The sequence below is a fragment of the Vulpes vulpes genome, chromosome 1 (assembly GCF_048418805.1).
Source record: "Vulpes vulpes isolate BD-2025 chromosome 1, VulVul3, whole genome shotgun sequence".
Lineage (NCBI taxonomy): Eukaryota > Metazoa > Chordata > Mammalia > Carnivora > Canidae > Vulpes > Vulpes vulpes.
In genome coordinates, this window is record NC_132780.1 from 150,126,093 (window position 1) to 150,150,147 (window position 24,055).

Sequence of the window (24,055 nt, forward strand, 5' to 3'; positions counted from 1 at the left end):
CTTTTCCAAAGCAAAAAATGCATATTCTGGAAGTCCCCTCTGTTCTCTTTTTGGAATACCTGTTAATTGGTTGTACCTTGTAGACAGATCCTCGAATTTTCCTTTTTTCTCTCCCATTTCTTTGTCTTATAGTCTTTTTATTCTACTTTCTGAGGGATTTTGTTAACTTTTCCACCTCTTTTATCGGGTTCTTTTATTAATACTACACTTTAAAAAAATTCTAAAAGCTTATTTCTTTTCTGAAGTTTGCTTTTTAAAAAGTATCATGTTGCTTCATTTTCTCTTATTCCTCTGAGGGTGTTAATTACATTTTTTGGTTGATGAAATTCTCTTCTGCTCCCCACATCATATTTGCTTCATATTTGAAGTGCAGGCACACAGGTACTCTCAAACATATTAGGGGCTTTCCTCAAGTCTAGAGAACCTTGGCTTTTGCTTAAATGAAAGACCCAGACACTTGAGAGGTGTGAGACAGTGTGGGCGGGGCTAGGGGGGGAGATGGTTGCAAGCTGTGTGTGCATGGGTGGGGCTTATAACCAGGGGCCTCTCTGATACTGTAATTCTCATCTGTGGGGTCTGTTCTCATGTGTGGGAGCTTGACTGGAGGAAGAGAGTGGGATCTCACTGATCAGGCTTTGACTCAGTCCCCCACTTTTTAGTAGGGTGCCTCACCCCTTGCCCTCAGCTGTGTTTAGAGTCAACTCTTTTAGAGAGGAAATTTCTGATCTCCTGCCTGGCTCTGCAGGGCAGAGAAAAAGATATGGGGACCTATCTGTTCTTTATATAAATTTTCAACCAGTTCTCCCTCCTTCCAGGATCACCTGGTCCTAATTTCCTATTGACTCCTCATTCCACAAGCTTGGATTTCAGTTTTGTTTGGATTCTTTTGTTCCCATTTGTTCATCTGTTTTCTGGCCTCAAGGATTTTGTGGCATGTCTAGTGTGCTGCTTCTCCCTTCTCAATTTTAATTGTCTTCATGCATTTATTTCATACTTCTGTATTTATATCTGTTTCTGTATAAATTCTTTTAGTGTCATTTTAGTACAATTTTAAAAGGTGTGAGGAAAAAGGCATGTGCCCAGTGTGCCATGGTTCATGGAAGTATCCAGTGTAGACTCTGTTTTAGATTGGTCAAAAACAATTTTTTCCCTTTTACACATCTGTGGGGTATTTATATATTTTCTGATTCACAGTAATTCCTATTAAAATATCTTTTTAAAATATTTTCTAATTTTTACATATGTTTATTTAACACTGCAGATTTTTTTTTTTAAGATTTCATTCATTTATTCATGAGAGATACAAAGAGAGAGGCAGAGACAAAGGCAAAGGGAGATGCAGGTTCCCTGCAGGGAGGCAGGGCTCTATCCCAGGACCCAGGATCATGACCTGAGCCAAAGGCAGATGCTCAACCACTGAGCCACCCAGGTGCCCCTAATACTGCAGATCTAATATCAGCTTCTATAAGTAGAAAATGTGACTACCCATTGGATAGCTTAAAGGAATAATTACCATTCTCATTGAGCTATTTATTCATTTTCAAAAACTTTTGAGATAATTGTAGATTGATAGGAAATTGCAAAAATAGTACAGAGATGTCCTTTGTGCCCAGTTTATCCTAGTGGCAGTGTCTTTACATGACTGTTAAGATATCAAAGGGAGGAAATTGATATCAGTACAATCCTCGCTAGTTTTTAAAAGATAGTGTTTTACATTTCATATTGGGCAGAAGGTTTACATTGCAAATATATGTGAGACCCATGTGAACTCTTTTGTTTTTCAGCAATTTTTCCAGCTAGTCAAATTACGGAAGCTTGGACTTAGTGATAATGAAATTCAGCGGCTCCCTCCAGAAATAGCAAACTTCATGCAGCTGGTGGAACTTGATGTTTCTCGAAATGGTAAGAGAAAGATTCCACTTGAATTGTTCATGTGTCTCTTCTGGTGCTAGGGGCGGTGTTTTAGTCAATAAAGTTGGATGAAGGCCACTGGAGGTGCTTTTTCTGATGGATATGGGAAAGCTATGTATAAATTTGGGGATGAAATTAATGCCATAATTGAATGGTGTAGTCAGCTTGGAGGTGTTCACCAAAAATATTTCATAATGCAGCTTTTAGGTGATGATTTTTGCAAAGTAGGATCAGTCTGATTTAGAGAGTCGGAGAGTGGACTGGAAATAATATAGCCCAGCTGCCTCGTTTTACTGATTGTGACATGGAGAGCTATTGGTGTGGTCATTTGTCCAGTCCTCAGAGGACTGGGGGAAGTTGATTCCTCCCGCTGTTTCTCAGTTGCTGGTATGCTGCTATGAGAATCTGCCTCCCTGTATTGGAACAGAGCAACTTGTCGTCCGGGCATCTCTGTCAGTTTAATTATTTCTAATTAGGCCACTGGTGGTTCTGCCCATTTGAGTTTATGTGGTGTATTTGTGAGTTTATTTTGATTTCCAGATTTCACTAGAATGATGAAGTGCTTCCTTTTTTATCAGACATTCTAATAGGATATTTATAGCCTGTTTAACCTTTCACTTTTGAATAGGTACCCTGGTGTAACCTCATGTATTATAGCCCCAACAGCACTCGTGGAGTGGGCTGGTACCCCTGCCTGTTATAGCACACATGATCAATTACTTTAAGTTAAAATGGCAGCTCTCAGTGGTCCTGTCTTTTGAGATGGAGTTGTAGATCTCACAAAGATTCTGGTATAAGTTCTTTAGGAGAGGCCGTAGTGTATTCTGAATTATTTATAAAAAGGATGATCTTTTTCCTGCTCTCATATTACATGCCTGTTTTGTGTTTTGTTTTTGCTTTCCTACAAAAATCTACAAGTTTCTTCTCAGTGAACCTCAAGTCTGGATCTTTTATTCGCTTGTCTTCCACAGAAACTGCAAGGCTCAGATACGGAATATTTTGGTGGGCCATTTGTTATAAGACAGCAGTGATAATCAGTACTTGATTGAAAATGTGATGAAGGAAAAATGATTTTATACCCTACTTTTAATAGCTGTGAAATATCTGTCATCTATCAGATCCCATGAATTGGAAACAGTCTTGAGGCCAGGCCGTATGTTTTTGACATAGGGTCTACTTTTATTTTTCTTGAGAATTATTTCTTAGCTTGAAGGTAATGGAAAAAGTGAAGAAAAAATATTATTTTTAAAAATAAAAAATAAATTCATCTGTTTAGTGTGTTTTGGAGTGGCTTATTTGGTTGCAGAGGACCCAAATCTGCTTAGGTTAAGGGTATTTGATTGTAAGGCCTGGGGTGGAGCTAACAAAAGCATTGGCATGGAGCTGCCATCTGACACCATCTTAGGAGTTTCATGGTCTCTGTCTTACAGGGTGCCTGTTTCTGTTGGTCGGTGCACTGTTCTTCCCTCCCTGCTAACCTCTCTTAGAATGGCCTCTTTCCATGTACTTTTTGGCTTTTGCCTCTGCTGTGGCATCTATTTGCCAGTGACAGATTTCTAAGTGAGGAATGGTTGACCCCGCTCATATTTTTAAGCCAAATAGAAGCCATAAACTCCAGGTCCCTGGACACCCTAAGGATTGGCTGCCCTGGAATAGGGGTGGCAAACAGAGCAAAGCTTGGTCCTGCCTCTCAGTCCAGATGCGGCTTCCCTTACACCTGGAGTGTGGCATGGGACAGGCATCGGAGGCCAGAACTGCCGCCAAGACTATCCTATATCACATTTATCTAAAGTGTACATCATTGAAACTGCTGTCCCTTGTCTCAGCAATTATCTCACTTATAAAGAGTAGCTGGCTATTAATTCTGCAAGGAAGCAGTGACTTAGGAAAATGGTCACCGAAATCACACAGATTGTGTGAAGAAATAAAAGAGCAATTTTAAAATTGGCATTAGAAGGGAAAATAAGCAGGGGCCTGGAAATCCTTGAGAAGAGGAGAAGTATTGGCTTTAATTATTTGTGAGAAGAGAAGACATAGAGCGTGAAAATGCCCAGTCTGACGTGACAGGGCGCCCTGTGGAAAGTTGGCATTGGCAGCTGCCTGGTTTACCACTTCTCCCATCAGCTGTTTCCTTCCAAACACTCTTAGCTAGAAAGAAGGGCTATATGCATCCTCCTATGTGTCTCTTTATACCTTCAAGCACATCGATGAAAGAAATTAAGCTTTCACTGAAGTCAGTGTCAGGACACAAGATATTTCTTTTCCTTCTGCAGGTGTTGGGAGTTTTGTCAAAGGATTCTGCAGATCCTGTCATCTTCTTATCAGGCACATTTAGAAATGCTTCCCCTATTGGCGAGCCTTGTTCTGGCTCAGTAGTATGGGTCTGTGTGTATGTATATGTGGTGTTGTATGTATTGTGAATGTGTGCTGTGTGTGTGTGCTGTGTGTGTGGCGTGTGTATGTGTGTTGTGTATGTGATGTGTGTTGTGTGTGTAGTATGTATATGGTGTGTTGTGTGTATTGTGTTGTATGTGTGTGTGGACAGAGCAGAACAAGGTCACCATTTAGTGTAATCGACAAGAACTCGAGTCTTCAGCTATTTCCAGGTCAGGCAAATCTCAGTTCCCTCTCTTTTTTTTTTTTTCAGATAAAATCACATTAATGTGAATTTCCTAGGCAATTGAGTAGGTAAATAAAAATTGCAAAGTCTCTAGCCTGAGAGGCAATGTGAAAACCCCTTCTTTGTATGGAAACAGGCATTTGTAAGTGCTTGGGCTTAAGTCTGGAGGCCTGTTGGAGGCTCTTAGTGTTCTGGGACTCCTGCTGAGGCTGTTCCTCCATGATCAGAGAAGCTATTCTGTTGAGACCCTGCCCAGTCCCTGAGTTATAGCATATCCACAACCAGGCTGTGTCTGTCATGGAAGGATCTTTATTGGCTTCCTCAGTTCCTGATTTTCCATTGTGTGACCATTGAGGAAAACAAGGTCTTAATACCAGACTGCCCAAGTCATTGAACTAAAGCTTGTCAAACCTTAACATGCAATGAATTACCATAGGATTCTGTTAAAATACAGATTCTGACACAGTAGGTCTGGAGAGGGGCTTGAGATTTTGAATTGCTAAGAAGCCCCCAGAGGCTGCCAACCCTGTTGATCCCATCAAACATGCTGAGTAGCAAGATCTGAGCCCTCACTACCCACAAACTCACTACTAATGTTCCTTCAACAGCGTCGTGTGGTTATGAGCATGGCTGCTCAGCTTTCCAGCAGCCCTCCACCTTCTCACATGGAAGGGTGGGAAACCTTCAGGGTATTATTGGTTAAAGGGTAGGATGCTATTACTGACCTACAGTCGAGTTGGCTTTCATTCCAGAAGCAAAATTAGACCTGTCCTGATGTTACCTAGCTCAAGTGAGGGAGAAAAGACAAGTTTTGTGTTTATTTCCAAAAAAATCTATAAATGAGGAGAGAAGTTTTTACAGGCTCATGTCCTACGCCAAGAAGAACTGCCAAGACCTCCAAACCCTGACTTTTGTGGCTTTTGTTTTCTGATATTTCAGGCACAAAGTCAAGGGGATTGTGTGTTGTATTAAAGAGAACGGTGAGCTTAGGAAGAAAGAGAGAGGTGCTTGTTGGTTGTATATAGGCTATGGAGACTTGTTCTGGGGTAAAAGGAGAGAGGCTTGGGATGAACAGTTTTGCCCCCAAAATGGCTGGACGTGCTTGGCTGGCAGGACTCTGGATGGGAGCCCTGGCTCTGCTGCTCAGCACCGGGCCAAGGCCAGCTATGGGCAGGCCTCTCCTGACAGTGTTGGGCCATATCCTGGGAAGGAGTGGGACAGGGCACTGCTTCCAGACAAACCCAGTGAGAGGTGAGGAAAGTGACAGATTTCTCATGTTCTGACAGTGGTTGATTTTTTTAAATCAGGCAAATAGCTAAAATAAACTTGGGATGAAAGAAACAAGGTGTTTCCTATAAACATAGATTAAGAGCTGATTGGAATGTATAAAATTGGTATCAGAATACAGTGTTAAAAGGCCCTGAATTAAGGTCTAACTCAGTATTCTGTGGTAAAATGGATGTACTTTAATGTCTGGACTTTGTGTAAGTTTTCTCTGCTCACTGATTTTTAGCTGGTGAGGGAAATGACCTCTGGATACGTAAGAGAAGGTATTACCCCATAGTACTATCTTGCTATCCAAGAATCTCAGGCAGACTTTGTTAATGCATCATGCATCCTGCCTGAAGGGTTAGTAATTTGAATTTTATAGCCTATGCTGTAATTTGAGTTACATCATAGTACTGTATCATTATCCATTTATTTAGTTCAGTTTTTCCCAAAGTGCAAGGCATACACCACTGGTACCGCTAGAGATGATTTTAAACGGAGCTACAAAACAGCAGTTTTTAATATTGAGTCATGGCGAGAAAGTTACTATTAAAAAAATTATTCCTTTTGGTTTACCTTCTGTAGAATTTAATAACACTATATTTATTGCTACGTTTATCTTCTGTATTTGGTGGTAGTAGTTTTTAATTATATTAGTGACTTAAAGAAATTTGCTTCCTTTTTAAAAAATCTCACTCAGATTTGAAGAGGAGATTTAAATGAATGAGAGAGACACTAAAGAACATCGGTATCGGTGCTATACCAATATGGCCAACATTGTGAAGGACTTGGATGGCTGGCATTGAGAAATCTCGCTGATAAGTATGAGTGTCTCATGCCAGAGAGCCTATGAATTTATTTCAGTCTGGGGTAAATAATACCACATACAGAAAAACATGGCTAGAGACCACACACCCTGGCTAAGTACTTTAGACTTGAGTTAACAAGAAACTCTAGGATTGTTTTAGTACAAATCATCACAAGCACCAAGATAACACTTCAGAGTAAGTGGATGGACTGCTGGTCTCCCGGCAGGGTCATAGTCCCACAAAGTCTAGAGGTTAGATTTAGATTAAAAACATGGGTTAGTTGTCCTCTGTCCAGCCACAAGATGCTGACCAGTGTCTGTGGTCTGTGGCTGTGGCTTCGTTTAATGAAATCCAAAGCCAGTTTTGAAGCCTACTGAAATGACCTTGTATAACATCAAGTCTTCTTGCTTCTGAGTATGCCTGAAAAATCTCTTTCTGGCAAGCAATAAATCCAGTGTACCTAAAAATCTTCCTACTTAATTATGAACAGTTAGCCTTTTTTTTTTTTTTTTTGGTTATACCTGCATACACCCATACCACAAGTGTGGTAGAAGCCAGCTTCTACCCATGCAGACTTCAGACTTGCCATAGTCAAGCCATTGTTCTCTCCTTTCTCACTGCCTAATTCAGGCCTGGATTGAGTGTTGTGTTTAGCACCCTGCTCCAGTGGCTGGACTTAATAATACATATAGTAGGTGAGTTTTCTTGTCACTGGCACTGTTGAAGTATGGCAGGAGACATCCCATGGAGGGAAGCACATGGGCCACTCTACCTTTTGTCTGGAGAGCTGGAACTTTCCAACCAAGCGCTTGTTGTCTCACCTTTGCAAGAACTGCCAGTTTCCTACCATGAGCCCTTTCGCCCTTCTCTGTCTTATCTTGTACCTTCCCTTTTGTTAAGGAGAAGGATACAGAAAAAAATAAAATTGCCTTTTCCTTAATGTTTTAATTTCAGATGGTAATTTTTAAAGCAGAGATGGAAAGTAAAAAATTAGTTTTATGTAATATTTCAAATCACATGCTTTACATGCTACAAATAGTTTTTTTTTTCCCCCCAGGGAGCATTGTTAAAATGTGAAGATGTATAGAAACCATTTCAAACACTGAAAAAATTGAAATAAACCTTAAAATAGGTTCCTCCCTCCTCTTTTTGGATGGTAAAGAAACATCAATGATATTTTAGCAAATAAAACTGAAAATCCATCAAAATTTAATGTTATAAATTGTTAAATCGGAAGGGAAATTCTTAGAACATTGTCTTTGCACAAAACATTTTTGGAACTCTTTCAAAATTTGTAGTGTATAATTTTGTATATCCTCAGATTAGTAGTTTCACTTTTTAGAGTGGATTGGTTTTTTGAAAACAGCCAAACATTTTTTAATGCCAACTTAGGTAAGTAAAGTAGGACATTGACAGTCTTACGTTACTCCAAATCTGCTTCAGATAACAATTTCAAAAGGGTCCCAAAAAACTTCTGATCAATGGAAACAGCTCTGAAAACCCTGTATTAACTACCAAAGGGCAGGCACACCTTTAAATGTATTTTCCAGTATATCTGTTTTTAGAATACAAAGATAGAGCTTAGAATTTCATGACCACACATCTTCTAAGAATCCAGTGTAGCTGCAGACAAATTTTTAACATTTCTCTTTCAGTACTAGCTGCCTTAAAAAAAAAATCTAAGCTTGCTTTATACATTATATATAAACCATTATGGAGATATGCTGTACAATGATTCCACCAGTGAAATAAAGTCAGAATATTATGTATTTTTATATTCAGGTGATGTACAGAAATTAAACCTTTGATATTATAGATCCTTTGATACTATACATATTTGACACTTTCTGCATTTTTTTTCTTAGCCTTTCTGAAATATCTGAATCCTTTTTTTTCTGTCATCTAGAAGGGTTTCCCTAGGATGCCCGTCTTGTACTTGCCTTGTCAGAGTGTATAGAAGGGTTAAACTATGGCTATTTATTATGGTAATATGGCTTAATTCCCTGTTACCAGAAAAGTTGTGACTCTCAGGGTTAAGTTGTAGGTTTATATAACTTTATCTCTTGCTTTTTTTTTTTTTTAATTAGCAGGTTTGTAATAGAGATGTTAACCTTTGAATTTGAGAACACCACCTCCGAATATATTTTTTAGGTCAACAAGCTCTTCGGTTAGTTTGAGGTTCTCTTAATTCTTTGTCTGCCTCCCTCCTTTGTTCCTGCCCATTTCATTCATTTACTTGGTTTCTAAGTGCTATGTTCTGTGTTAGATGCCAAATTTTCCAAAAACAATGGTGGATTTACATAGAGCTAAGTTAGGCAAAGTTAGAGAAGCAAAAATAATTGTTTTTCAAAAAAAAAAAAATGGCTTCTGGAATAAAACAAAACTCCAATATGTGGGATGACAGTTTCTGTTCATTTTTTAATTAGACAGTTTATGTGGGCATCACTTTGACAGTTTCCAGCTCTGAAAGTGATTGCAAGTGAGCAGCCATCTTGCTTCATTTTGATTTTGAGGTCACCTACTTTGTCATGTGAAACTGCCTTGAGCCAAGTGATGCTGAGCCTCTAGGCAGCTAAAGGCTGGATGGCATCTCTTTGTCAGGATGGTGACAGAGAAGTGCTTCCATGAATGCAAATGGTGCTCTGAGCTTATTAAGCTGGAAAAGACACAATTTAGAAAGGGATGAAGGATCCAACAAGGAGAAAGTGATTGAGGAGCAATACTGAGAACTGCAGTTTGAGAATTATATATAGAAATGATTTGGTTTTTAAATTAGTTTTATAAGTGTTGAATCTTTAACCTAATATATCTGCTCAAAGTTAATAATGAATTATGATTCTGAATTATTTTTCAGTGTGAAAAAGCTTTGGACCCTGCTCTCTCTCTCTCTTTCTGTGCTTACAGTTATCAACTATAGCCCATAAAGATATATTTTTTTTTACCTTAAGTAAAATTTATTGAGTACTTACTTCATTTGTGTAAGGCTCTTTGCCTTATTCTTCAATCCCGTAAGGAGGTAAATCTACAGGTACAACAGATGTATGTGACAAACTGCACATAACGGCTCTTAAACAGTTGCATAAATAATGTGCTGGGGCTGGCAGAGAGTGTCCGTGAATGCAACTGATTTGAAAGAGGCTTATAGGAAAAATGGGGCTTTTTTGGTTTGAAGTTGAAATCAGACAGTCTTTAAAAATTCTCATAGTTTAGTTGTAAATTTGGAGGGCATTAGAGTGGATTCCTCAGCTGAGTGTCATTGTTGGAGATTTTTTTCAAATGTTTCTTATAAATTTATAACAGTATCATTAAAAATGCAAATATCTCAGTGCTTTTCTTTTAGATATTCACTGAAAATGTTAAGATTTATCAAAAATCAAAGAAGCACCCAGTGCATAAAAATAAGAACTGAAACTGTATGAGTTGTCATGGGATTCTTTCTCTTTTTATTATATAGTTACTGTGTTGTACAGGATTTGTTCTGGGTGAAATGCTAAGCTCTGTGCAGTAGTCAAGATAGACTGACTATTGATCTAAAGGAAAAAAAAAAAAAAGCCAAAATCTCAAGTGCTCATCACAATGAGAAACTTTTTTTTTACTGTTCAATTTATAGTCCGGTGTTGGGTATGGGGGAAGGAGGGGTGGGCAGAGACTAGGGAGGTAGGTAGTGAGAGGCTCTATACAATCAAGGATCCAGGCTTCTTGTAATGCTACATCTTCACTCAACTAGTAGCCTCCAAGGCCCTCATGGGAGGGGGAGAAACTGGGGGATTGTGCATGGGCAATTAAAAAAAAAAGATTTATGTATTTATTTGAGAGAGCAAGTGAGCACCGGGCGGGAGTGGCAGAGGCAAAGGGAGAGGGGGAAAGAGAATCCCCCGTAGACTTCCTGCTGAGTGTGGAACCTGATGCCAGGCTCCATTTCACAACCCTGAGATCATGACCTGAGCCGAAATCAAGAGTCAGACACTTAACCAAGCAAGCCACCTAGGCGCCCCTGCATGGGCAGTTTTTATGGGTCACATCAAGAAGTACTGTACATCATTTCCATCCATGCTCTCTAGTCAATTTTATGTCTCTAGCTTAACTGAAAGGAGCTGGGGAATGCAGTTAGATATTTGTACAGGAAGAGAAACCTTACTATTGGTAAGCACTAGCATCATCTGCCAGAAATGGCAAATAATTGAATGTTAAAATTATATGATTTTTATGTCACTGATCACATGTTGCCCTAGTAAACACACACACACACACACACACACACACACACAATTCTGTTGCATTGTCATAATCTCCCAGTGAGTGAAACATCTATAGGAAATTAGATACATGTTCAAAAAGGATGACGTAGTCCTCCTCATGTCTGTACAAAATTTTTAAACCTAGGCTTAGATAAATATGATTGATAGCCACTACTAATGCTAATAATTAGAATAAATCTATATATGTGTATATATAATGTTTTTTAATTTGAAGTTTTAGAAACTAAAATATACTTTGAAAGTTAGAATTTTACATGTGAGGAATGTTTGAAGCACTTGTTCCAGGCAGTATGACATCCTTAAAGATTGTCAAGCCAGGAATCGCCATCTCCAACCCCTCTGTGCCTCAGTTTCTTCATCTGTAAAATGGAGATTATAATAGCACCGACTTCATAGAAGTGCTGTCACCCTTAAAAGAGGCTATGTATGTAAAGTGCTTAGAACAGTGCCATGTGTATAACAAGCACTCAGTGTTAGCTGCTACAATTAATCCTATCATCATCTTTGTGTTGGGCTGTGGAGATCTGAACTTGCACCCCTGTAGGGCAGGGGTGAAGACATGTCAAATTTGAAGGCTGGTGTGATACAGGTGAGGGAGGTTCCCGCCTGAGGTACTGTCAAGACATTGGGTACCGTGTCCAGGCATTGTAGTGCCCCTTCACATCTGTCTTTTGTCTCATGCCCATGCTATCCTGTGAGATGGGTAGAAGCACCTCAGGGTGAATGATGAGCAAACTAAGGCTTGAAGAAGTTGTGATGTGCCCCAAATTAGACTCCTACTTATTGTGGGGCTAGGGTAAGGAGCCCAGAGGAGAGGCACTGCTAATTATTTGGGGGGCATATTGAAGATGATCAATATAGGGCTGTTAGTTTTAGTCGATGTTAGAGAAAGGATGTAGACAATATTATGATGAGGTACTCCGATTTAGAGATAAAAACAGGGAAGAATCATCCAAAAACATTTAAACTCCTAGAAATCTACATAGCAAATGAATTCAATTGCCTGTAGAAGTGGCCCACCTTAAGAGATGCTTTGTAAATCTTCTTTGGCCAGAAATGGAACATCATCTAATGAAAGATGTGGGTGGGGCTTTATCAGTAATCTGTGATATCACACTTCTAAGGTAATTGTGCTGTTTTAGCAAAAGATCATAATCACATAAGATTGTGCTGTAAGTATATAAGTATAGAACAAAGAAAGCCAAAAACCAAGACTGTATAGGATTTTACCTTTGAAAAGAAGAGGGCAAACAACATGAATGTCCCTTGAAAGCAGGTATAGATAGCCCTATTTTTTATCCATGGGAAGGTTAAGATCATCCCATGTCTTTTTCTCAGGGTAGAGAGATACTCACTAAGCACTGCCATGGGGATTGAATTCTCTGATATAAACACTGAAAAGAAGTGATATGCTGACCGGTTGACATTAGTACTTAGTTCCATTAGCATTCACTTGGTCTCACTGAATTTTCATAGCATGGCACGTGTTTTCATAGCCTTATCTTTTCTCAACAAACTGTCACTGAACTGGCAATCGGAAGACTCTTACCTGAGTAAGTCATGGAGGCTCATCTGTTTGGTGTTGTACTATATGAAGCTGTACCTTGAGCAACCAGCGAGGCTCTTTTCAAAGAGGCTCTTCCCCTATTTGAAATTCTTTGCAACATAGAGTAGCACTAATTTAGCAGATCTTCTGTTTCTTTTCCATTTTCTTTCTTTCTTTTTCCTTTTTTTTCTTTTTTTTGCCCTGGGTTAAAGTGAATTATACTTGACCTATTTCTGAGAAGACCAGGAAGAGCACCTTGACTTGCTATGATGAGTGATGAGTGTTATATGTAAGTGATGAATCACTAAATTTTGTTCCTGAAACCAATATTACACTATATGTTAACTAGCTAGAAATTAAATAAAAATTTGGAGGAAAAAAAGAATACCTTGAGAAGGTAGAGAAATGAATTATTAGGATCATTTCTTTTCCAGCTTATGTTTTTTTAAGGCACATGTTCATTATTAAGGCTTAATCATAGTGAAACACAAAGACACATTATTGAAAAACCGAAAGAACTGTATGAATCTCTATCATCAGAATATTCACTGGGTGCTTGTTCTGTATCAGCTAAGAGGCTGAGCACTTCCTGTGTATTATCTCATATAATCTCATATAATCCTCAGATCATCTGTTAGAATGATCTTATATCCTCTTGTTACAGATGAGAAAACTGAGTCTTGTTAATAAGCCATGGGAATGTTATATATGCACAATTACTATAGATAGTAATCCTGTACTATGTATTTAAGAGTTGCTTAGAGTAGATCTTAAAAGTTCTTATCACAAGAAAAAAGACTTGTGACAGATGTTAACTAGAATTATTGTGGTGATCATTTCACAGTATGTACAAATACTAAATCATCATACTGCACACCTGAAACTTAAGATTATATATCAATTATACTTCAGGCAAAACAAAATGAGTCTTAGACTAAAACCTTTTTCTTGGGCACACAGCTAGTGAGTAGTAGAGCTGGTATTTGATCACAGGTTTGTTAGATTCCAAAATCACCGTTCTACATAAAAATCTTGTATCCGGGGATCCCTGGGTGGCTCAGCGGTTTAGCGCCTGCCTTTGGCATGGGGCGTGATCATGGAGTCCCGGGATCGAGTCCCACATCGGGCTTCTGACATGGAGCCTGCTTCTCCCTCCTCCTGTGTCTCTGCCTCTCTCTCTCTCTCTCTCTGTCTATCATAAATAAATATTTTTTTAAAAAAAATCTTGTATCCTACTACTGAAAAATAATCATTAATAATTTTTTAAAAATTTATATTATTTGTCTTTTTTTTATTTTTAGTACCAGTTTTACAAAATCAAGATTATGCTGCACAGGTGTCTTCTATTCACTTACTATGAGTTGTGAGCATTTCCTATATCATTATTGTTAGATACTTAAGAGTTTGAAAAGGCAGATTAATTAATAATGCCTACCTTCTTATCTTTCTGGAGAAAATATGAAGAGATCTATAATTTTAACACCAACAGGAAGCTATAGGTTTCAAAGGTAGGATTGGTGTTGGATAAATAACTGATAAGACAGGGGAATTTCCAGTCAGATGTGGGTAAGTTCAGAGCCAACCAGACAGAGTGAAGAAGGAGGTGAATAAGCAGTTAGAAGTTTCTACCTGATTTGGGAGTTTTGTGTTGAAAGAAGTCAGGGAGGCACATTTATCCCCTACAGCCATGTAGTTACAGAGTACATACTGAAAGAACGTGGGCAGAAGCAGACCAAGCATAAGTGCTCAACTGCTTTTAATGTACTGTGAAGCAGTTCGTTCTGTATTTACCGAACATATACTTCATTTGTGAAGGTTCTTGGTGAAAGTACCATTACACATTAATACTTGATGTCCTGAAGTATTTAACTTTGTCGTTCCATTTCCGTTTAATGGTGTTGTGAGGTGTTCAAGAATAGGCTTTCTTGCATCCAGCTGGGCTGATGAGCAGGGGGTCAAGATGAACAAGAGGGTCTGACCAAATTAGAAGTGGGAGGACCAAGCACCAATAACTTGACACATAAATAAAAGCAGCCTAGAACTGGGAGGGATTCCTGAGTTAACCCCCACAGGGCTGAGAAGACTGAGCTCTTGAAGGGGAGGCCTAAGCTAAGTGGAGGAGGCAGCAAAATGCTGGAGGGAATCCCTCCTTTCCTCAGGTGACCTACTGTGATATTTGCATAGTGGTCTCTCTTCTAAGCCTGAGGAACCACACGGGGCCAGCCTAATGTTATCCATAATTGAGTCAAATGTCATGGATGTGTGTTTTATCACAATTTCAGCGAGCACCTTTGCATCAAGAAGCCACTCCTTGCCCTGTGCCTCCCCACACACCTTTTAAATCTTCACTCTATCCATGGGCTTTGCATATTGGCAGTTAGAAGGTAACTCTTGCACTTCTTTTATATCAAGGTCCCTGCCTTTGGCTTTTGTCATGGTCAGCCTTTGGGTTTGACTGTTGGAGCATGGCAAAGAGATCTCCCTATAGCTCCTTAGCATTTTCTGAGCAGGTGCTTTGGTCTTCTGGAGCCTTTTCCTGCTGCCAATTGAATTTAACTTTATCTCCAAAATCCCTCTTTTCTGTGTTACCAACTGTTCTGACCTTCCATAGGGATCCATATAGGAAGAGATAAATGTTGTAAATAAAGGCATCATGCTTCATTATGAAAAGCACAACAAAGCACTAGAGCAGTCTTGGATAGAATGTGTTTCACACTGAGATATACAGTATGTTGGAGCAAGAACAGAATTTTAGAATAAGTTTTATTCATTTTTTGAATTTTTAACTAGCACCCAGTATTTAAGTTACATGTGGGAGCTAGAGATAGCAAATCAGTCTAGTGATAGCTCTGAAGGGATTTAGGGTACAAGGGTGGGGAGACCAAGTCCATCTGTGATACCAGGACAGTGTGGAAAATCCTGTCTCAGAAGGATGCCTCTGAAGGAGTTTAAGGAGGGAAGGTTTTGATCATTCCTGAGGAAGTGGGTGTTAAGGCTTCCTGGGGAGGATGACTTTCAAACTTTGAGGAACAAGTAGCAGGTAGAGGTATAAAGTATGGGAAGGATATTTCTGGGCAGACGAAATGGCACGAGTATGTGTCTGAAGGTTTGAAATAGCCAGATGAATTTGGGAAATGCAAGGTATTACTTGGAGTGCATGGCAGTGAGGTCATGAAGGTTCTGTACACATGGCTAAGGAATGTTTTCTTGAAAGCTGTGAGGAGCTACGATTGGGTTTACAGGAGGGGAGTGGTTCGCATCTCAGCCTGGCACTAGCAGGAACATGGAGTTGGTAGACGGCAGCCTGAATGCAAGAAGGCCATGATGGGGGTGGAAAGACTGGAGAAAGGAGCAAGGAGCAGGAGAAAAGGAGATGCCAGACCAGGCATGCGGGTGACAAGTGAGAAGACTGTAGGATGAGTGAGAGGATAAACTCTCTTATCCCACTGCAGATGGGAGACATTAAAGAAAGATCAGGCCTGGAGAGGAAAGATGAGTGTATCTGTGGACATGTGGAGGGTGAAATGCTTTGGGATATCTAAATGAAGGTGTTCAGTAGGCAGCTGAGTTTAAAGGTCTGAGACTCGGGGGAGAAATTTGAACAAGAGGTAATGGTTTTGGAGGTCATTCATGTGTAGGTGATGGTTGAAGCCATGGGCATGAATGAGGTCACTCACAGAGCAGGGGAGGATATGGTGTTGGTAGTGGGAGATGAGCATGCAGAATTTTACCGTTTCAGGGAAAGCAGAGGAAGAGGGGGCCCCTGTGAGAATCTGAGAAGGAACAGCCAGCAGGAAGATTTGTCAATATTGATGTTGGGTGTTACAGAAAAGGTGCAGCAGGAGAATGGCAAGCAGTGCCATCACATTACATGTCGTAAAGGTGTTTGAGTTTATGGGATGGAGTTAAGCTTGCAGATTAATGGGTAGGGCTGTTGTCACGGATGAAGCTATAGGCACAGGCTGTAGAAAGGCAGCACCATTGCAAGCATGCTCGTTGAAGGGCTGGTGAGAAGTGAGAGCGTCACAGGAGCTTAGCCAAAGGCAGGGAAGCACATCCAGAAAGGTTGCAATGTAAAATGGAGTGGAACAGTCAATAAATGTGGATTGAAAAGTTTCCATTGGTTTTGGCATCTGGGAGGTCATCTTTGACAACAAAAGCGATGTCAAAAGTGGTTTACAGCACACATTGTTTGTTGTTTTATACTTTTCCACAGACTCCAAGAGATCAGAGGAAGGCTTGAAAAACCAACAGTCACCATTTCCAGGAGGAAGCAGCAGCAGTCACTGTTTCCTGCTGGATCTGCCAGTTCTAGGGGATGTGAGCGGTCATGATGGTGCTGTAGGTCTTGGACAGCTAACTGTGATGTAATTAATGGAGGAATTTCATAACTCTCTGGGTGTCATGTGTACATGTTTGGGAATGAGCTATGTAGGCTTTGCTGCTGCCAGAGAAGCAGACTCACCAACATTCTTCTTCTGGAGTCTGGTCATCTGCTATGGCTAGGACATTTTAAGCCTGGTTATTACATACTAACTATTGAAGACTGTGGACAGAGTTCTCTCTGTCCAAGACTATTTATTTATTTATATAATATTTTATTCATTTATTCATGAAAGACACACAAAAAGAAGCAGAGGCATAGGCAGAAGGAGAAGCTGGCTCCCTGTGGGGAGCCCGAGGTGAGACTTGATCCCAGGTCCCCAGGATCACGACCTGAGCCAAAGGCAGATTCTCAACCGCTGAGCCACCTAGGCATCCCTTTCCAAGACCCTTTAATAATTGCACGTACCACTGGTGTTTCCAAGTTTGCCTCACCTTGCAATTTTTAAAAAAAATTTATAAAAGCAGTATAGGGTCATTTTAAAAACTCAATGGAGGCAAGTAAAGAAAAAGTCAACAACCTGCACTTTCTACTTCCAGATTCTCCCGCCTCAGCTGAGGTTGCCAATGTTGGCTTATTTTTATGATACCTCTCTCGGTTCCAGATTATGGATCCCAGTGCACAAGGACTCTACCTTTCTTACCTGACTTTCTGCCACATAGGTGGTTCCTTAAATAAATTAATAAGGGAAGAAATAAATAAATAAATGAACAAATGAGTGAATTATTTAGGTTTAAGCCCTTAAGAGCATTGCTTTCATTCCCTTCATTGTAATTTCAGAGAGAAACTGGCTATGAGAGGAAAGCACCTATTCTGGTCACCTTTTGATTTGTAGGAGTGCTTATTATATGGATGGTACTGTGTGATAAGGGACTGGGCTTGTAGTCTCTTTATCCAGCCTGGAGGTGCAGATTTCTCCAATTATGTGAATAAAATTAATCTATTCAGAAACTGGTAGATGACTGGCAGAGGTGACAAGCTTAGCACTTCCATGGAATTAGAAGGTGAGATATTTATAATGCATTTTAGGTTCTTAAAAAAGAGTACATCTGAACTTCTGCATTAAGTTCAAACAGTTTGGAAACTTTTACTGTGCATTCTATCTGTGTCAGGCAGTGGAGTGCCATCACATGTATAGCAGACGGAGGAATAATTCTGTCCAAGAGATGACAAGCCACAGTGTACCCCCAGAGATGTTCAGACTATGTGGGCAAAACCATATTTATAGGTTTAAAAGGGAAAATCAGAATACCCTGCTGATCATCAGACCACAGAAAAAGGGGCTTTTAGGAATGGTGAGAGCAAATATTCCTTCTGTCTGGAAATTTAGACTTCAGATTATGGTCTTCATTCACTTGGAGCAGTGTTTCTCCAGGTGGGCTTGAGACTGCCTCCATTAGAATCCTTGTTAAAATGGCATATTTCCACCTTATAGAAAGACTGTACAATCAGAATGTCCAGAGCAGGATCCCTGGAGTTTGTGTTTTAATCCCCAGGAAAATTCATTTATTTGTTTTTTTTTAAAATTTTCATTTATTTATGATAGTCATCACAGAGAGAGAGAGAGAGAGAGAGAGAGAGAGAGGCAGAGACACAGGCAGAGGGAGAAGCAGGCTCCATGCACCGGGAGCCCGACGTGGGATTCGATCCCGGGTCTCCAGGATCGCGCCCTGGGCCAAAGGCAGGCGCCAAACCACTGCGCCACCCAGGGATCCCAATCCCCAGGAAAATTCATATAATCATATAAATTTAAATTGGAGCTAGGAGCCTAACAGAACCTAAGCAGTTCCTGGTGGGGTCAAGATCCTGAACGACATTTAGTCTTTACAATGTAACCTTTCTTGCCTTCAGTTAAATCCATAGAATAAGGGCTTAAGTACAGGAAATGATTTTTGACCAGTCCAAAAATCAAGTGTCTGTCATAAGAACTGAGATCACCCTTCAGCAAAAAAAAAAAAAAAAAAGCAAACATTTCCCCTTCTTTCTAAGTCTTTTTGTCCTAAATTTGGATGGGGGTGGCCTGTGAGGCTCGCTTTAGGATATGAGAATAGAACTACACTTGCCATATTAGATCGTCTTGAGAGTGACATTCAGCTGAAACACAGAGTATATTTTATACTCATTCCCAGGACTGAATTTTCTATAGTTCATAGAAACAGCATCGGTTCTGCAGGATTTTCTCAAAACACTGAGTTACGAGAAACTCTCATTGTAACTCTAAGAAAGAACTTCAAAACATTTAGCAAGTGTCAATGCCAGAATTTATATGCATTCCTCATATGATGACTACTGTAAGGGGATAATACCAAGTTTAACATAAGTTCTGATATGTTTCTTTTTAGGAAGTTAAAGGCATTACATAACTTTTTTCCTCTCAGTTGACAGTTTGTAATTTTTAAGCCATTAAGCTCTTTTGCTAGTATTTCTTTGAATCATATAAACATGTTTTTGAACCCTTTTTAGCAATCCTTTTGCACCGTTTCCTAGTCTAACCTGTTTTTTTAAAGGGCTACTTTTGGGAAGGTGTATAGGTAGAGTGATTTCTTAAAAATGGGAAGGAGGTGGGTTAAATTAGATTCAAACAGTCCCCCTTTCCACCCTCTCCCCGTCTTCAACTGAGGAACAAAACGGCTTCCTCTTGTTGCATTGCTGTTTTACCTCCCATTCCAGGCAACCTAACACAGCCTTCAGCTTACGCAGTCTTTACGCGTTGGCTCTGCTTCAGTCTAAGAGCAGAAACAGCTTTATTCTGTAGGTAAATTATGGATGGGAGCCATGAGTAATTGTCAGATATACACTTATATGACCAGGGCCTCATCATTAGTGGGTCCTAAGATGGCTGCCTATTAGATTCAGCACTTTTTAAAGTATGGCCCTAATCCCACTCCAGGTGGATTTATTGGAATCTCAGGTGATGATTGGCCCCAGGTGGTTCTGATATGCAGTCAGGACTGAGGACCAATTACATTAAATGCTTCAATGTTTCTCAGAGGCAGCTCTAGGAGCCTCTTTACCTGAATCTCCAGGAGTATTGCGTTAAAAATGCGGATTCCTTCCCTGGACCCTAGACTTAGTGAAACAGTTGCTAGGAGTGGGGCCAATCCTATCAACAAATAAGTGCTCCCCGTGGTTACTCTGAAATTGAGAATCCCCAGCCTGTCGGGCACTCGGTGGTTTTAGTAGACTTGGGTTCGGGATGTACATCAGAAAAAGCTGGTGACAATTGTTGAGAGTCAGTGTTTTGGCTCATTTATTTGGGCCACATGGCTTCTTCCTGTACCTCTGGAGAATTGCATTGTTCACTCCTGGCCCTGCACCTTCTCATCTATTCTGTGTGTTACCCAGAGTGATTTTAGGAGTCTGAATGACTCATTCTAGCCTGTGGTTGAGTCTGTCAATTCACAAACACTGTGCATGCTGTGGGGGTGTGAGAAGAGAACACCAAGTTTAGGAGGGTGCTTATTTCAGTTGACAAGAGTCACAGATTCTCATGCAAAGATTAAGTATATTTAAAAAGGTAACATGAGACAAGGAAGCAAACCCATAGAATTCATACAATGGAATGGGTCTGACCACAGGTGCCGGTTGGCACTTCAGGGGAGGGAGGCTTGGGGCAGAGTCAAAAGACTTAATTTTTGGATCAGGACCATTCATCCATTGGAAGACTTAGAATCTCCCTAGAGAATTTTGATGCACAAATACCAGTAGTTGTAATTTTGTTCATAGTAAATGGGAATAACTAAAATAAGCTGTCATTTTGAGTGAATGTTGAAGTCAGGGATGAGGTATTGAGTTGCAGTTACTATGAGGTTTAAGTAGACGTTCCGAATTTTGCTCTGGGAGGAGAGTGAGTAAAAAGAATGCCAAACTGTCCACATGTTTTTTTCCCTTCCCATTCTATATGAAACCTAACATTCACCATTCTGTAATTCTTTGTTACTTTTGGGATCGATTTATATTTATATTTGCAAATTGGGATCTTGTATCTCAAGACATATTTGTCTGCTTAGCTAAATAACTCTACTGGGGAGGAAAAGCTGAGGCATAAAGGTTATTTTGGTAATTGTGGCTGGAATTAGGTGAAAACCTCCTGGGCTGAGAAAGTTTTTTGGCAGCACAAGTTACCAAGACTCTAAAATAAAACTTTGACAAAGGTCCCTCTGTGGCGCCTTCCATGGGCCTCTCTGCACTGTGTGCTGTCCACCTTTCTGTTCTGAGTTAGGTCTGTGTCCATCGTCACTTCACAAACACGGGCAAGGTTGCTCAGGCAGGAATGATGCCTTTGTCTACAAGGCTGGCCGTCTCCCGGGTGAGTCTGTGTGGTGGTTGGAATAATAGGATAAACGGGATGATGCCTTTGAAAAAAATTTCCATTTAGCATTTTTTTTCCTCCTGTACACCCAGAGGAACAGCTGTGGCAGCAAATGCAGACTTGAATCATGCGTTCATATTTAGTCTTGTTTGACAATCCCAGATATTTTTAAGTAGGATCTAGTCAGGCAACCAGCACTACAGCATTCAAACTGTCTTAATCAGCCAGACTGTTTGGCACACAAGGACCTTGTTTTACCCAAGTAGTAAATAATTCTCAATGAAGCAATATGATGTACCAAGTGTGCCCAGAGTCACAACATTCAGTATTTTACTACAGCTTGTCAGCATCTCTTTTTACGTGCTTGTTCTGTTCACCATGAGTTGTTTATAACTTGTAGTGTTTGAATTCTGTGTTTGGCCAGGTCTCAATCAACAGTTTTTATACATGATAAGGACCCTACATTCCATGCCAGGATGGCCCTCCCATTGTACTTCTTGCCCTTAATGCAGCATCATTGTCTGCTACATGTGTGGTTTTTTGTTGGTGGCGTTTTTTTGTTTTTGTTTTTTTCTGAGAATGCTTCATATTGTAACAGCTTGTTTCATTTTTAAGACCTGGGACCACAGAGTTTTGTCATTTCCTCTGCTATGAATAAGTGGCCCTCGTCCATTGAGTCTGCTCTCGATTTATGGGCCTCCTTTCTCCCCATCTCCTCTTCTGTCACTTCCTTTTGGCCAGGGCTCTGAAGTCCACACTCTCTAGGCCTCCCCTCAGCACCCCCTGCGCTGCCCTCCTTGTTGCCTTCTGGGCAAAGATAGGAATGTGCTTCCAGAACCTTCTCCCATTCCACTCCTGTCTGCCTCTCTGCTCACTCCACAAATTTTCCAAACAACCCAGATCTAACCCAAACACATTAAGATGAACTTTTCCCTTGACCTTGGTATTTCCCTCAGGCTACAAACCCCTTTTTATATCCGCCAGGCTTTTTGAAGGCAGACTTCCCCAGGTTCTCAGGCTTGTAGATTTTTAATGGAGCCTTATAATTTTTTTTTTTTAATGAGATAGTGACACAGGATTGCTAGCTTTTTTATTTTGATAAGGAAAACTATCAGTGTTTTTTAGTAAAAGACAAAGAGGTTTCAACCTTCCAGGCAGGATATAATCTCTGATTAACAGAGGACAACAGTCCTTTTAAATAAATAAATTTGGCTTCATGATTAGAAATCCTTGTCACCTTCTCCCCAATTGCCTTATCTGCCAATTAGGAATACGATGTCTCTGACTAGAATTTGGTCCCTACTGTTTATACTCCCCTTTTCTTTTTCCACAGAAGCCAGTGGTTTGACTTCCCCTAAAACCACAATGTATGTATCCTCTTGAAGGTGACAGCAAATTCCTAATCGCCAAATCCACCTCTTCCTTATCTGTTGGTTGTCACTTGGACCATCCCTTTTGGTAACACTCTGCTCTCTGACTTCTTGGCTCTGCTCCCACAGTTCTCTTCCCTCTGCCTGTTGAGTGCCCCTCTGCCCCATAACAGAAGGTTCTGGCTTGCTTTCTCCTCAGATTGTGCATCCACCCCCACCCCTGTGTGACATGCTTGCCAAGTGATATCTCAGAACCACAGGCTTGTGTTTCTGCCTCCTCTTTCTCTCCATATTCATTTCCCCAGGCATCTCTTATTCTAGCGTGTTTGGAGCTGATCAGATCTGACTGTCTAGATCCTCAGTAACTACTTCAAGGTCTTCCTCAGCCCTGAGGCAGATGGACTAGAATTTCAAAGCTCTGCTCTTCTACATATCAGCAGAGTCATCTTGGACAATTTAGTTAATGTTCCAGAGCCTGCTTCTGCATCTGTTAATGGGACTACCAACTCAGTATTTGTTGTAAGGATTAGAGATGATGCATGCAAAGTGCCGTTTGCGTATGTGGTACATGTGAGGCCCTAAAGATGGTGGCTCTTCTTATTTGTAGACAGTCATGTGGTATAGAGGATTGGAGGGAGTAGTTCTTCTTTTTCAGAGACATACCTGTCCCTTCTCCTGATCTTGAGCCTGTCCTCTGCTTTTTCTCTGAATGCTTGACTTTTCACTTGTGGCTAGCTAAGGTGGCAGTGACAACAACCGTTAAGGTAACTAAGTTCAAAAGAGGCTTCTTGAGTCAGGCTGTCAGGTAACAATTTCAAATCCTCATCTAAAGCAGTGGTATTGTGCTATAAAATATAAAGTGTTTGTATGGTTGAAAGGAGGGCTCTGTGTATGTGTATTATGTACACACATGCACTGCGATGGTGGTCAGCTGGAGCATGTCAGCTAGGCACTGGCCAGGGTGAGCCGTGGCCCTCATTTTCTTTATTTTATTTAAATTCAATTAATTAACATAGAGTGTATTATTCATTTCAGAGTTAGAGTTTAGTGATTCATCAGTTGCCTATAACACCCAGTGTTCATTACATCAAGTGCCCTCCTTAATGCTCATCCCCCAGTTACCCCATCCCCCCTTTCACCTCCCCTCCAGCGACCCTCAGTTAAGAATCTAGTGATTTGTCTCCTCTGATTTCATCTTATTTTTCCCTCCCTTCCCTCATGATCCTCTGTTTTGTTTCTTAAATTACAGATGAAAGGATAAAGAAGATGCAATAAATATATGCACACATATACATACAATGGAATATTACTCAACCATCAAAAAAAACCATGGCACTCATTTTCTTACCAGGATTCTTTAGTGTCTGGGAAATTCAGTATCTGAGCAAGACCATTAATCCACTAAATTAATTCTTTTCTCACAGGAGGAGACCATGTTGAATGGGAAGATCAAGTTCCTTATAATTTTGTATTTTTCTCTTGTGTCATCCTCAGTATTTAAGATTGTTAAATATAGCAGGTGCTCAGTATAAATGTTGATAGTTTCCATGAGAGGGAAAACCCAGGTGGACTCAC

The 24,055-nt window shown here is 40.3% G+C and overlaps 1 protein-coding gene across 1 annotated transcript in view; it reads left to right on the forward strand.

Moving 5' to 3' along the window:
• Positions 1-24,055, forward strand: part of LRRC1 (leucine rich repeat containing 1) — a 130,038-nt gene that overhangs the window by 48,582 nt on the left and 57,401 nt on the right. The window contains exon 2 of the mRNA XM_025991075.2: positions 1,785-1,902. Within this exon, the coding sequence (XP_025846860.1) occupies positions 1,785-1,902 (118 nt within the window). The remainder of the gene's footprint in view (positions 1-1,784; positions 1,903-24,055) is intronic.